Source organism: Carlito syrichta, unplaced genomic scaffold, assembly GCF_000164805.1.
Source record: "Carlito syrichta isolate Samal-C Ts95f unplaced genomic scaffold, Tarsius_syrichta-2.0.1 Scaffold281088, whole genome shotgun sequence".
NCBI classification, from domain to species: Eukaryota; Metazoa; Chordata; class Mammalia; order Primates; family Tarsiidae; genus Carlito; species Carlito syrichta.
In genome coordinates this window covers 79,987-94,096 of record NW_007225184.1, presented here as the reverse complement: position 1 = coordinate 94,096, position 14,110 = coordinate 79,987, and the positions used below count along the sequence as shown (strand labels likewise).

The following is a 14,110-nucleotide window of genomic DNA, read 5'->3' as shown; positions in this document are numbered from 1 at the left end:
GTGGGCTCAGGCAGTCCTCTCACTTTGGCCTCCCAAATTGCTGGGATTATAGGCATGAGCCACCGCGTCCAGCAGAAATGTGAACTTTTAACAAGCACTTTATGTTATTTTTTTGCTGCAGATTCATGCATGACCCTTTGAGTAACGGGGCTATTATCTAGTGCACCATTCCCTACTGTAGTAGAGAACCCTGTAATATTTCACCTTATCTGTTGTAATTTTCTTTTTTCTGTCTCCCATCTCTCAAATTCAATGAATCTTCCATGCTGCTACTTGTTATCTTACTAAAACACACATTTCATTAAGAACTCTCATTTGGAAATCTTTCTTTGGCTTTCTATTGCCTACTGGGTAAAATCTCAACTTATTAACATAACAGGAGAAACTCTTCTTCTTTTCAGGATCTAAGCTCACCTCTTCCTGTTTTTATAACTACTTCCTTTCCACTCCAACCAACACACCAAATTTAAGCTCTGTGAAATGACTTGGTATCTCCTAAATATCTCGTGCTATGTTATACTTTTATACTTGTATACTTTTATTTTATACTTTTAAATGTACTTGATATTTACCTTTAATTCCTTTCCTTGATTAACCTCTTATATTCTATTGAATCCTGCTTAACCTTCAACACCTAGCCCAAGTATAGCATCTTTACCCTTCCTGCCAACTCCTCCCAGCGGATGTTAGTATTTTTGTGTGTTGAAAATTCATCCACTGGAATTTATCATATTATACTACAATGTTTGTTTATGTGTCTTTCTTACTAGGTGGGAGTTCTTCCAGAGGCCACAACTCAGTCTTCTTTGTGTTCCCGATAGCTTAATACATGATCTGAACATTAAATTATCATGAAACCAGACTTCTCTTAAAGCTGACATGGAGCCATTAATTGACTTTTTCTAAGTACAGTTTTTCAATTATCTAAAAATGTAACTAATTCTGATAGTCAATTCCAGCATAATTTTCTCAGTCCTTTTCTATAAGCACATTGTCAAATCTTCAGGGGCCTGTGACATCACTCTTTTAATGTCTTTCTTAATTTCACTTGAAAATTAATAGACTGTTTCAATGGAAAAAAAATCACAATTGAGCGATTAAGAAAAGTACTTATATGGATATCTATAGCATTCTCAGTGTTGACTAGATATGCTTATAAGCAGTGCCAGAACTTTGTGAAACTTTCTTGTCAGTCACTTTTCATCAGATAATACAAACTTTTCCTACATTCTTCTAACTCTATTTTAAGTTACATTCTTCAATTCAGTTGCATTATCAGCTGACATTTACCACTAGATGCTATTGAAATTTTCTAAAGTTTGAGTTTCCATGTTTGGAAAATAAACATGTACTTTATCATATTTGTAAATTATAAATTTACTTAAAAGAAGGACTATTTATAGAAGTTTTCATTGTGTGAAATGTCAGAATATGAAGTACCAGCTTATACTTACAGAAAATCTTAAATGAGTATACAGGTTTCACACTTAATCTAATTAGGAATTTCTTAAGTATAAAATATTTTAGAAAGCTTTTTATAAATGAGAGATCAAGTGGTTGTTTATTTACACATGACTCCTTGTTTTGGGGAAGGAAGCTAAGATTATGGATTTTAGAAATTGTCAGCTATACAGTTGGGCCTGGCAGAAAACAGATAGCAGACTTAAACCGGTGATGAGGGTAAACTCTTCATCAAGGTGTGAACAAGGTTATGGAGCTTAAAAAGAGAAGATTCAGTATCTTAGGGCTGCTGGAGGAGCCATTATTACCCTTCGGCCTCAAGGAACAAGGAGAGGGAACAGGTAGTGTAACACAGAGAGCAGTTTTATAGAGAGAGCACCTGATGTAACAGTAGCCATCAGCCAACCTGCAGTAAATCTGAAGGAGCCAGGTCTCACTCTTCCTACATCCTTGAGCTTCTTCCTAGTGCCTTCTGTTGACTGAACCCAACAGGAAGTTTGAGGGCAAGGGAACTTGTTGATTTAATCCATAATGGTCATCTTCCTGGGGCACAGGGTGGGATAGAAAAGGGTGGGAAAGGGGATCTGGAGGAGTATGGAAAATAACAAGCCATGTTGGCCAAAGTAAAAGGAGTAGGGAAGGGTAAAGGCAAATACTAGTGATACTGAATCTTTTTTCTATAACTTTGAATTTTTTCTTTCATTTTAAAATTTCATGGCACAAATCCTGGGAATGTGTTGCAAAAACCAAAAATACATTGGTAATATTAGAGGAAAATATTAATTATTTTGTTGAATTTTTATTTGGAAAAAAATTTTATTCATGCTAATAATATTTTTTTTTTTGAAGGCCAACAAGAAATGTGAAGAGGCACGCCAAGAAAAAGAAACAATGGTAATGAAGTATGTAAGAGGTGAGAAGGAATCTTTAGATCTCCGGAAGGAAAAAGAGATACTTGAGCGAAAACTTAGAGATGCAAATAAGGAATTTGAGAAAAACACTAACAAAATTAAACAGCTTTCTCAGGAGAAAGGACGGTTGCACCAGTTGTTTGAAACAAAGGTATAGCTTGTGCCATTGGGCCTTGTTTGAAATTTTTCTCTTTACTTTTTCTTGTTTAATCAAATAATCATATCTTGGCTAAAACATTCAATATAAAGTTGTGTTTATTAGTTTGCCTTCTGAAAACATGAATGTTTTAGTAATTCCAGTGTCTTATTACTTGTCTGCAAAAAAAAAAAAAAGTTTTGCTATGGAAAAGATGAAATATTGGTACTTGTTGTCTATTAGATAACTGTTTCTTAGTCTTCTTGAAAACTATTTTAAAGTCTATATGTTGGATATACTTGTGCCTCAGAAGAAGATTATATTTTGATAAAATATGTACATAGTAGTGTCAAATGTGAATAGTTTTAGAGCTAGAAGTATAATTTAATGTAATCTTAATGTAACATTCACCATAAAATAGAATTTATATTTTTCTTGCAGAAAAGCATGTCCTTCCTAGATGCTGTCTAAGGAGATTTAATTACTGAGCTTGCTATTCAGAACCCTTGCTGTTAACTAGCAGCCTCTTGACATGGTCATAGTTCTAGTGCATTATCATTTCTTAGTGATGTTATTTTTTATTCATTAACTTTTAGTTCAGGAATATTGTCATTGTTCTCAGGAATTCTGGCAAAACCAATTTAGTTCATATTTTTCCTTAATACCAGCCATTTTAGAAGAATCATAAAGGTATCCTTGTGCTGACAACACATCCAATTGGTTAATATAAATATTAAAAATATAAATATTATAAATATAAATGTTAATCACCTTCATGTCTGTTAATCAATTTAGGATTTACTACCCTCTTATCATTTGAACTTTAAATCAACTTTACAGCCTGTGGGCCACAGTGTGCTAGCTCTTGAATTATAATATTATTGCACTCATTACTTTGAGGGGGTATAAAAGATACAAAAATAATTAATTGATTTTTTAAATGAAAAAATATGACCTAGTAATATTATTTTAGGAAGGTGAAACGACTAGACTCATCAGAGAAATAGACAAATTAAAGGAAGATATCAACTCTCACATCATTAAAGTAAAGTGGGCGCAAAACAAATTAAAAGCTGAAATGGATTCACACAAAGTGAGTATTGTAATGCACTAAAATAATGATTAAATCAGTTTTAAGAGCAAATGCAGTGATAGTTAATGTGGCATGAAACTTAGTTTAGTGACTCCTGCAGGATAGTTTGGATCTGAATATTTGGTGATTATGAAAAAGAAATGTCCTTGTGTGATTTACATATAAATTTAAATGGGATTTTTTTTTTCCATAGTTTACAACACTTAAATTTGCCTGGTTCTTGAATCATTTTTTGGTATGTAAAATTTAAGTTAAACATTGTAAGAAGTTGAGGGAGAGGAGGAGAATGTGTGGGTATACACATTGAAAGTACGTTCTGGAAATTTTAAAAATTAGTGATGCAAAGATTCTTGTACTCAAAAAATACAAATTCTTATTTAAATATAATAATGAATATAAAATTTTAAGGGTAAGTTTCTTTAACTATTTTATATAAATATAATTTCATTGGTATTGTGTCTAGTAAGAATCATTTTATGAGAAAGTTAATATAAGGCCAGGCACAGTGGCTCATGCCTATAAGCCCAGGACTTTGGGAGGCCAAGGTGAGAGGATTGCCTGAGCCCATGGGTTCAAGACCAGCCCGCACAACTTGGCGAGATCTCATCTCTACAGTAAATTAAAAAATTAGCTGGGCGTGGTGGTGCATGCCTGTAGTTCCTTTTACTTGAAAGGCTAAGATGGAAGGATCACCTGAGCCCAGCAGGTTGAGGCTGTGGTGGCTGTGAGCGTGACACTGCACTCCAGTCTGATGACAGAGTAAGACCTCCAACTCAAAAAAAAAAGTTAATATAGTAAACGCTAATTGCAAAGGTTGATACCTGATGGCATAACTTTAAGCACTAACTGAGTTGGTATTAGAGGTAATAAAAATCTAAAGATGATAGGATACAAAGTAAAAGAACAACTCTGAAATGTGACTTAAGCAGAATAGCAAGGTTATGGAAATATCAATTTCCAGGTTTGCAAAAATAGGCTTGTTGATATTATTTAAAAATCATGGTCATGGATCACCTCATGATTCTAAATCAGTAGAGCTGTTAATAACCTTTGGATATTTGCATATAGTATTATTGAAGAAAACTATAGGGAGAATAGACTATGTTGACAGTGGTCAAAGCTAGATTAGAGAATAATGGAGTCTCTCCTCAAGTCTGAAGCTGACTCCTGATCAGCACATGTGTGTGAAGAAACTACCAAAGCAGGGAAAGAACTGGCAGAAACAACATCCTTAGAGCTCAATAGGGCAAAGCCATTTGCAATTTTCCCTTTACTTTGGGTTACAGAATGAGGAATTAAAATTCCAAATTCTTAAAGCCCCCAATGCTTTTTAACTGCCTGAGTTGCTTCAAGATCTGAACATAATACTTGATCATATCTGATACTTATGGCACTTTCCTCATCCTCATCTATAGTCTTAAAAGACAGGATCCTGAAGCTTGCTAAAATATTAGCATTGAGGAATAAAAAACTGTTACAGATCTGTAAGTTCAAAGAATGCGTGATAAAAGATTCTTAATGGCAGCTTTGAGGTCAGAGGAAACCAGATACTCTCTAAGTAGGCTAGAGAGGTAGTTTAAGGCCTACTTCTATAAGGTTACATGGTGTGGATTACTTGGAAATGAAAATAACACGCATATTGACCTGGAATTTGGAAATTAGATATTTACCAGTTTTTGTTTTGTTTTAAGTAAAGGCATTTATTAAACAGCAAGCTTTGTGCACAGTACTGTATTAGATAATTTGGGAGATAAGAGCCATAGAAGACACAGTCATTGCTTTCAAAGAGTGCCTAAGATGGGCTCCTGGTTACCTATTTTATGTATTTACCTAGTGGATGTTAGAAGGAATCTCTCGATCAAAGAATATAAGACTTAAACATCATCTGTGTAGTGTAGGCTACCTCTTGAGATGAGGGCAAGAGACATGAGAATCATAGGAGATTTTTCTTCAGGTACTCTTTCCAGTTTCTTAAGTACTGGAGTCACATCTTAAGTACTAATACTGGAGTTTTGAGGTTATTGGATCTATTGTGACTATTAGTTTCTGGTCATACTTCCAGGGCATATTACCAGGACTTAAATCTAGGGTTAACGTAGACTGGATAACCCAAATCATTAGATCAAGCAATAGAAACTATGTGTTCCCATCCTTAAACTCCTTTGGAGGTTTAACTGAAATGTGTTTTTAACACCTCGCTTCTAAAAATAAAAGCCTTTTGAGTATAGTGAATAAAGAAAGCTTCCCCCCAGTATACTTCCTCTACTTGTTTACCTACCTGGTTGGTGCCTATTCATCTACCTGATATCAGGATAAGATAATCTCAGTGAAATATATATGTAGCTGGCAACAGATGTGGCAGCGGTTCTTGACAATCATGGTTTGGCTGTGCTAGTTGCTTGCCAGACATTTCTGTTTCAGAAGAAGAAGAGTGGAGTCTTGGATATCAAGGCACCATCTAGGTCAGCAGGATTCAGTAGACTATTGCAGACCTAAGGTGTGACCAGGGCTTAGTATATTTTCTGATGTTCCCTTTACTGTGTCACTTGAAGCAAGTTTCTGCTGCTTAATCTGCTTAATTTCCATTGTTGTCACTGAGAGCCTTGCTCTTAAATGGTTTGCTCAGAGAGCCCACTAATTAGAAGCTAGGGCTCACTTCTTATTAGTTTTTCCATTTTGTCTAACTTAGTAAAGCTATGTTCTATAACGGTATTCCCTTGATTATACTGTATTGCACTGTTATGACAAAGTCTAGATTTACCTTTCCTCCATAAAAAAAAAAAAAGCTTTTGTGAAAAAGACAAGATATGAAACAAAGGTTTTCAGACTTGAGACAACAGGCAGTGTAGCATAATGATTCCTGAGTTAAGGGAAACAAATGAGGTATAATGCCTGGAGAGCTCCAGGTTGCAGCACAGGAGAGGAACCTAAAAAGAGCCCAGCAGTCTCCCTGAATTGAGGACACATGTGGAAATAAGGTAGAGTTCCAGAAAACAGAAAGAGACAACAATCTGCAGTGGGTTCCCTTCAAGTCTTGAACTGACTACTGATCAGTATGTGTGTGCGTGCACGTGTGTGTGTGTGTGTGTGTGTGTGTGTGTGTGTGTGTGTGTGTGTGTGTGTATGAGTGAGGTAACTACAGAGAAGGGAAAGGAACTGCCAGAAAGGAATAAGGGCAAATAATCCCTAGAGCTCACACAGGGTTAGGAGGCTGTTTATGTTTCCACCAGCCAAAGAAAAAAGAACTCATATCAGAGAGGGCATCAGGTAGCCTTCAGAAGGGTATTGCTTTAGTTGTGGGAATGAATTTGCCTTAAAGTTTGTTATGGACCTACCTTACAAAGCTTTGAAAGTAAGTCTCAAATAAATGTCCTAAACTGTGTACCAAAACAAAGCCCTAAAATGTTTAAATAAATACAAAAAACTCTATCATCTAAGAGCATAAAATTCACTATTTTGACTTTCAATAAAAAATTATCAGGCATGCAGAGAAGCAGGAAAATCGAGCCCATAATGAGAAGAAAGGAAGGATCAATCAATAGGAAAAGATCCAGGCTGGGTATGTTGGCTCATGCCTATAATCCCAGGCCTTTGGGAGGCTGAGGCAGGAGGATTGCTTGAGGCCAGAGATTTGAGACCATCCTGGGCAACATAACAAGACCCCAACCCCATCTCTACAAAAAAAAAAAAATGTTTTTAATCAGCCAAGTGTGGTGGTACACACCTGTAGTCCTAGCTACTCTGGAGGCTGAGGTAGAAGGATTGAGCCCAGGAGTTTGAGGTTATACTGAGCTATGATCACTACCACTGCACTTCAGCCTAGAGAACAGAGCAAGACCGTGTCTCTTTAAACAAAACAAAACAAAACAAAGCAGATCCAGAAATGACACAGATGATAGAATCAGTAAACGATGTTAAAATGGTTACATGTTCAAGGAGATAGACAAAAGCGTGAGTATCATAACAAGAGATATGAAAGATTCCAAAAAAAAACCCCACATTGAAATGAAAAATATATTAGGTAGAATTAACACATTAGGCACTGCAAAAGAAATTAACACATTAGGCACAATCTAAGATGAGTGTACTTGAAAACATAGCAGTAGAAAACTCTGCTAGTGAGTCTCAGGTTTTAACTTCTACCCAGAACTCCAGATTTGTATATTTAACTGGTTAGTTAACATCCCACACCTTGGATGACTTATAGGCATTTTAAACTTAACATGTCTAAAATTGAATTATTAATATGTCCTTTTCCTTCACTGACAACCCACTTACTTTGTTACTCAGACCAAAAACCTCAAGATTTATCCTTGGTTTCTCTCAGTCACCATATTCAGTCTCTCAGCAAATCTTCTTACTCATGTCTGTCAAGTGTATACTTACCTATTACCTTCTTAATGAGACTCTCCTTAGCTACTCTGTCTAAACTTTCAATACCTGCCTCCAAACTTTCTCACATCCTTGCTTTATTTTTATTCCTTAGCATGTGCCACTAATATATATTTACTTATATATTGTATGCATTATCTATCTCCTTTACTGGAATATCAGCTTTATAAGGGCAGAGATTTTGTCTGTTTTCTTTTTTTTTAGTCAGAGTCTCACTCTGTCACCCAGGCTGGAGTGCAGTGGCATGCTCATGGCCACCACAGCCTTGACCTGCTGGGCTCAGGCAATCCTTCTGCCTCAACCTTCCAAGTAACTGGAATCACAGGTGTGTGCCACCATGCCTGGCTAATTTTTTTATTTATCGTAGAGACGAGGTCTCACCAAGTTGCCCAGGCTGGTTCCGAACTCCTGGACTCAGTCCTCTTGCCTCAGCCTCCCAAAGTGCTGGGATTACAAGTGTGAGCCGCCACACCTGGCTTTGTCTGTTTCTTACACAACTGTTTCCCTAGAGCACAGAACAATGCCTGGTGCTCAATGAATACTGAATGAACGAATAAATGAAATGCAGTCAGTACCTTTACTATCTCCTTTTCCTAGAATATCACAGCACAGAAAAATGCCTAGTGCTCAATGAATACTGAATGAATGAATAAATGAAATGCAGTCAGTACCTTAACCTAAACACATTTAATGTGATTCTCATTTTTCCTTTATTCAAACATTCGTTTATTTAATAAATGTTAATTTGACATATTGGAATCTCAATTGCTGTTTTTGAGTGAATGAAGTAAGTACCTACTATATGCCAGGCTCTTTTTAGTTATTGATGATATGGTAACAGGAAAAAAAGTTTTCTCTCTCTCTCCCCTTCCCCCTTTGAGTCTTGTATTTTTATAAGTTAGTATTTGAAAAAGTATTCAAATAATTGCTTACATTTTGAAAGTGACACTGAGTTTTAATACATGTCAAATTACTGTTATAGACTAGACACAGGAAGTGCATAACTAAGTACTTAATTGTATGGTAGGTTTATTTTATAAGAAGCAGTGTCTGAAGTATTGATGCAATTTAGATAGTTCAAGAGATGAAGAGAAAGCCATTCCAAGTGGAGAAACAGAAGGAAAAAAGGAACAAAGGGAGACAAGCATTTGGTATTTGGGGAGACCTACCTAACTAGAGGCTTATGTTAGGTTTTCTTTTATTAATTCAATAAATATTAGTTGAACAATGTTTTTTTTTTTTTTTGAGTTGGAGTCTCACTCTGTCTCCCAGACTGGAGTGCAGTGGCCGCTCCTGGCCACCGCAGCCTCAACCTGCTGGTCTCTAGCGATCCTTCTGCCTCAACCTTCCAAGTAGCTGGAATTACAGGCACACGCTACCACGCCCGGCTAATTTTTGATTTATTATAGAGGTGAGGTCTTGCCAAGTTGCCCAGGCAGGTCACAAACCCATGGGCTCAGGCAATCCACTCACCTCAGCTTCCCAAAGTGCGGGATTACAGGCTGAGCCACCGAGCCCGGCTTAGTTGAACAATTAATATGTGACAAATACTGAGGTAGTTGCTGTCCAGAAGCTATATACTAAATTGGGGGAACACATAAAGCACGGTACATATAGTCAATCGATTGTTAGAATCCAGGGCATCCCTAGATTATATCTATGGAAAAGGAGAGTCGCAGCATCTACCTCTTTCTGAAAGAAAGCTACTAAGAGGAGATGATACTAAATTCTCATTGCAAATCACGGCACTGATTTGGTTCTCTGAAGGAGAATTATGGAAAAAGAGCAGCAGGGCAAGGGCTGTGTCCTGGATAATTGCCACAGGAAGTAAGAAGCCAGTCAAACAATGAAGGGGGAAGAAAGAAAAGGAGAATATTGTCTTGAATAGAAACAGGAAAGGTATTCAGAGTCAGGGTGGTCAGAACTGGAGCAAGTAAGTAAAGAATAAGAATCAAAAAAAAGTAATTGGATTTGGTGAAAATAGTTCCTGAAAACCTTCAGAATTGCCATCTTGGGAGAGTGGTCAGGAACAAAAACCAAGTTGCAACATCAATCTATAAAAAGACAGTTTTGATTCAATAATACAATCATAAAGCAAATAATTTTCTTTTATGTATGTATGCAAACAACTTTTTAATACTTTGCTCTTCTTGTTTTATCATGTTAGTAATGTCTAGTAATTTGCTGAAAATTCTATGAAATTTAACTTTATTCAGTGACTGTCAGTTATCTTTGGAGATCATTTGAACTTTTTGTCAAAAAAAATTATTCTGTTATCGCTAGAGTAGTATCTGGCCCTCAGTGACAAGAGCTTTTCTACTTGCTGATCACTTTTTACCATTTGTCTGTCTTTTGTCAATGCAGGAAACCAAAGATAAACTCAAAGAAACAACAACAAAATTAACGCAAGCAAAGGAAGAAGCAGATCAGATACGGAAAAACTGTCAGGATATGATAAAAACATATCAGGTATGCATGACTTTCCAAATAGATTAGTATCAAATTGTACTAAGTATCAATTATCTTGTTGCATTAACTTTTTATATCGGTAGTATTTGAAGTATAAAATGGATTTTGTAGGGCAGTTAAACAAAATCAGGTTATTTCCTAAAATACCTGCAGCTTAAGTGGATTTCATTAGAGAAGGTTTCAACCAAATAAAAACTCTAGGAGATGCCAGAAGAATGATGATTACAAGGAAATATGTAATTAAAAAAAATTATCTGCCAGGCACAGTGGCTAAAGCCTTTTAATCCCAGCCTTTGGGAGGCGGAGGCAAGAGGATTGTCTGAGCTCAGGACTTCAAGACCAACCTGAACAACATGGCGAAACCTCATCTCTACAATAAATCAAAAAATTATGGCCAGCCACGGTGGCTCAAGTCTATAATCCCAGCACTTTGGGAGGCTGAGATGAGAGGATTGCCGGAGCTTAGGGGTTCAAGACCAGCCTGGGCAACTTGGCGAGACTTCGTCTCTACAATAAATCAAAAAATAAGCCGGGCATGATAGTGCACTCCTGTAGTTCCAGCTACTTGGAAGGCTGAGGCAGAAAGAATCACCTGAACCCAGCAGGTCGAGGCTGGTGGCTGTGAGAGTGCCACTACATGCCAGCCTGGGCAACACAGTGAGACTCCAACTCAAAAAAAAAAAATTAGCCAGGTGTAGTGGCACATGTCTGTGTTTCCAGCTACATAGAAGGCTCAGGTGGAATGATCACCTGAGCCCAGTAGCTCGAGGCTGCAGTAGCCATGAGCGTGCCACTGCACTCCAGCCTGGATGACAGAATGAGACTCTGACTCAAAAAAATAAATAAAACAAAATAAAATACTCTATATTATGTTAAGTATTTAAGTGTGCTATTCCTGTTCAATGCAAGATTGATGTTTAAAATCTTTCAATGCAGTCTTCAATTTTAGATATATAAAATATGTATAAACTTAATTCCCAGCCTTCTTATAAAACCTCAAAAATTGTTATTCTTTTAAAATTTCCTTTCCACTAGGAGTCAGAAGAAATTAAATCAAATGAGCTTGATGCAAAGCTTAGAGTCACAAAAGGAGAACTTGAAAAACAGATGCAAGAAAAATCTGACCAGCTGGAAGTAAGTAGTTTTACTTTTTGTATATCCTAGATTGTATAATAAAGGCAGAAAGAGAGAAGTAAGGAGTACTTACTGCCATCTGCTTTTAAGGCTTTTCGAAAGGAGCAGACACTAAATTTTGGGTCTGGTTTATACATTATGATTTGTGGTTTCTTTAAAACTTTTTTAAAGATGCATCATGCCAAAATAAGGGAACTTGAAGATCTGAAGAGGACATTTAAGGAGGGTATGGATGAGCTACGAACATTGAGAACAAAGGTAATTCGATCTTTAGTCATTACCTCAGAGGAAGGGTAAATATCTTTAATTTGGGGTTCATTCTGATCTTTAAGGTGGTGGGGAAAAGATATTTATATAGAAAATTTTCAAAATAAAATAACTCAGATTTGAGTAGAATAGCAATTCTCTATCAACATAATCAATTGTTGAAAAGAAAATGTCTTACATCAGGCCCTTTGAAGTGCTTGCCAGACATTCCTATTTCACAGCATATTTGCTGTATCTGTAACTTATCTTTGGGCCTCTGATCTAAAAACAGTTGGGTTTTTTTTTTTTTTTTTTTTGGAGTTGGAGTCTCACTCCATCGCCCAGGCTGCAGGGCAGTGGCATGCTCGCAGCCACCCCAGCGTCGACCTGCTGGGCTCAGGCGATCCTTCTGCCTCAGCCTTCCAAGTAGCTGGAACTACAGGCACGCGCTACCACGCCCAGCTAAGTTTTTTGATTTTTATTGCAGAGATGATGTCTCACCAAGTTGCCCAGGGTGTTCTCGAATTCTTGTGCTCAGGCAGTCCCCTCACCTTGGCCTCCCAAAGTGCTGAGATCACTGGCTTGGGCTACTGAGCCCAGCCTAAAAACAGTTTTATCAGCAAATCAATTGCAGAGTGTTGGACTGTGATAGAACTTAGAACTATGTAAGAAAATAAGAGACTATATTTTTCTTTTTTGAACTTTTTTTATTTTAAAGATGTAGGATGTAATTCAGGGTTAGGTATACAAATGTTCATTGTGCAGGTACCCTTGTTGGTGTGGTGTGTCCCCTCTTCCCCGCAGCAGTTTCCCACTACTGCCAATCCCACACCCCCTTCCGTGGCAGGTTTTCACTACTGCCATCCCTTTCTCATAGTATTATAATTGTTCAAGGTCCACTTATAAGTGAGAACATGTGGTACTCAGTTCTTTCTTTCTGTGATAGATCACTCAGTATTATAGACTCTAAGTCCATCCAAGTTGCTGTGAAGTTCATAATTTTGTCCTTTTTGGCTGTGTAATATTCTATCATGTATGTATACCACTTTTTTTTTTATCTAGTCCTCCTTCGATGGTTTGTTCCATGTTTTTGCTATTTTGAATAATGCTGCAATAAACATGCACGTGCAGGTATCTTTTTCATAGAGTGATACTAATTTACACTCCCACCAACAGTGTAGAAGTGTTCCCTTTTCCCCGCATCTTCTCCAGCATCTGTTGTTTTTTGTTATTGATGATGGCTTTCCTGACTGGAGTTAGGTGGTATCTGAGTGTGGTTTTAATTTGCATTTCTTTGATGAGTAGTAAGGCTGAGCATTTTTTCATGTGTCTGTTGGCTGCTCATATGTCTTCTTTTGAGAAGTGTCTATTCATATCTTTTGCCCACTTTGTAATGGGACTTTTTGGTTTTTTTCTTTTGGGCATGTTTGTGTTCCTTGTAGGAGCTAGATGTTAGGCTTTTGTCAGATATACAGTTGGCAAATATTTTTCCCAGTCTGTGGGCTGTCTCCCTGCTCTCTTGATGATTTCTTTGGCTTTGCAGAAGCTTGTCAATTTGATGAGGTCCCACTTGTCTGTCTTATTGGAATTGGAATTGGTTGCCAGTTCCAATTTCCATAAGGGTGTCTCCTGCTTTTTCTAAGGTTCTTATAGTTTGAGGTTTTATGTTTAGGTTTTTGATCCATTTAGAGTTGATTTTTGTGTATGGTGATAGGTAGAAGTCCTGTTTTAATCTTCTGCATGTGGTCAGCCAGTTATCCCAGCAACGTTTACCGAATAGTTTCTCTTCTCCCCAGTGGTTGATGGTGAAGGCTTTGTTCAAGATGAGTTTGTTGAGAAATGGAGGTTTTGCTTCTGAAATCTCTGTCCGGTTCCATTAGTCTGTATGCCTATTCTTGTACCAACACTAGACTGTTTTGATTATTGTAGCCTTATAATAAAGTTTAAAGTCTGGGAGTGTGATATTTCTCACTTTTTTTTTTTTGCTGAGGATTGTTTTGGCTTTTTATGGTCGTTTATGTTTCCATATGAATTCCTGTATTGTCGTTTCCAGGTCTGAGAAGAATGCTGCTGGTAATCTAGTGGGCATTGCGTTAAATCTGTAGATTGCCCTGGGTAGGATGGGCATCTTAACAGTGTTGATTCTTCCAGTCCATGAGCATGGAATATTTTTCCATTGGTGTCTTCTTTGATTTCTTTGAGCAGTGTTTTGTAGTTTTTGTTGTAAAGGTCTTTCACTTCTCTGGCTAGGAAGATGCCAAGGTATTT

At 37.1% G+C, this 14,110-nt stretch overlaps 1 protein-coding gene across 1 annotated transcript in view; it reads left to right on the top strand.

Annotated features, from left to right (window-relative positions):
* The window catches only part of CCDC186 (coiled-coil domain containing 186), a 49,359-nt gene that overhangs the window by 22,548 nt on the left and 12,701 nt on the right, over positions 1-14,110 (top strand). The window contains exons 5-9 of the mRNA XM_008052554.2: positions 2,311-2,523; positions 3,482-3,601; positions 10,358-10,462; positions 11,498-11,596; positions 11,768-11,854. Coding sequence (XP_008050745.1) covers positions 2,311-2,523; positions 3,482-3,601; positions 10,358-10,462; positions 11,498-11,596; positions 11,768-11,854 — 624 coding nt within the window. The remainder of the gene's footprint in view (positions 1-2,310; positions 2,524-3,481; positions 3,602-10,357; positions 10,463-11,497; positions 11,597-11,767; positions 11,855-14,110) is intronic.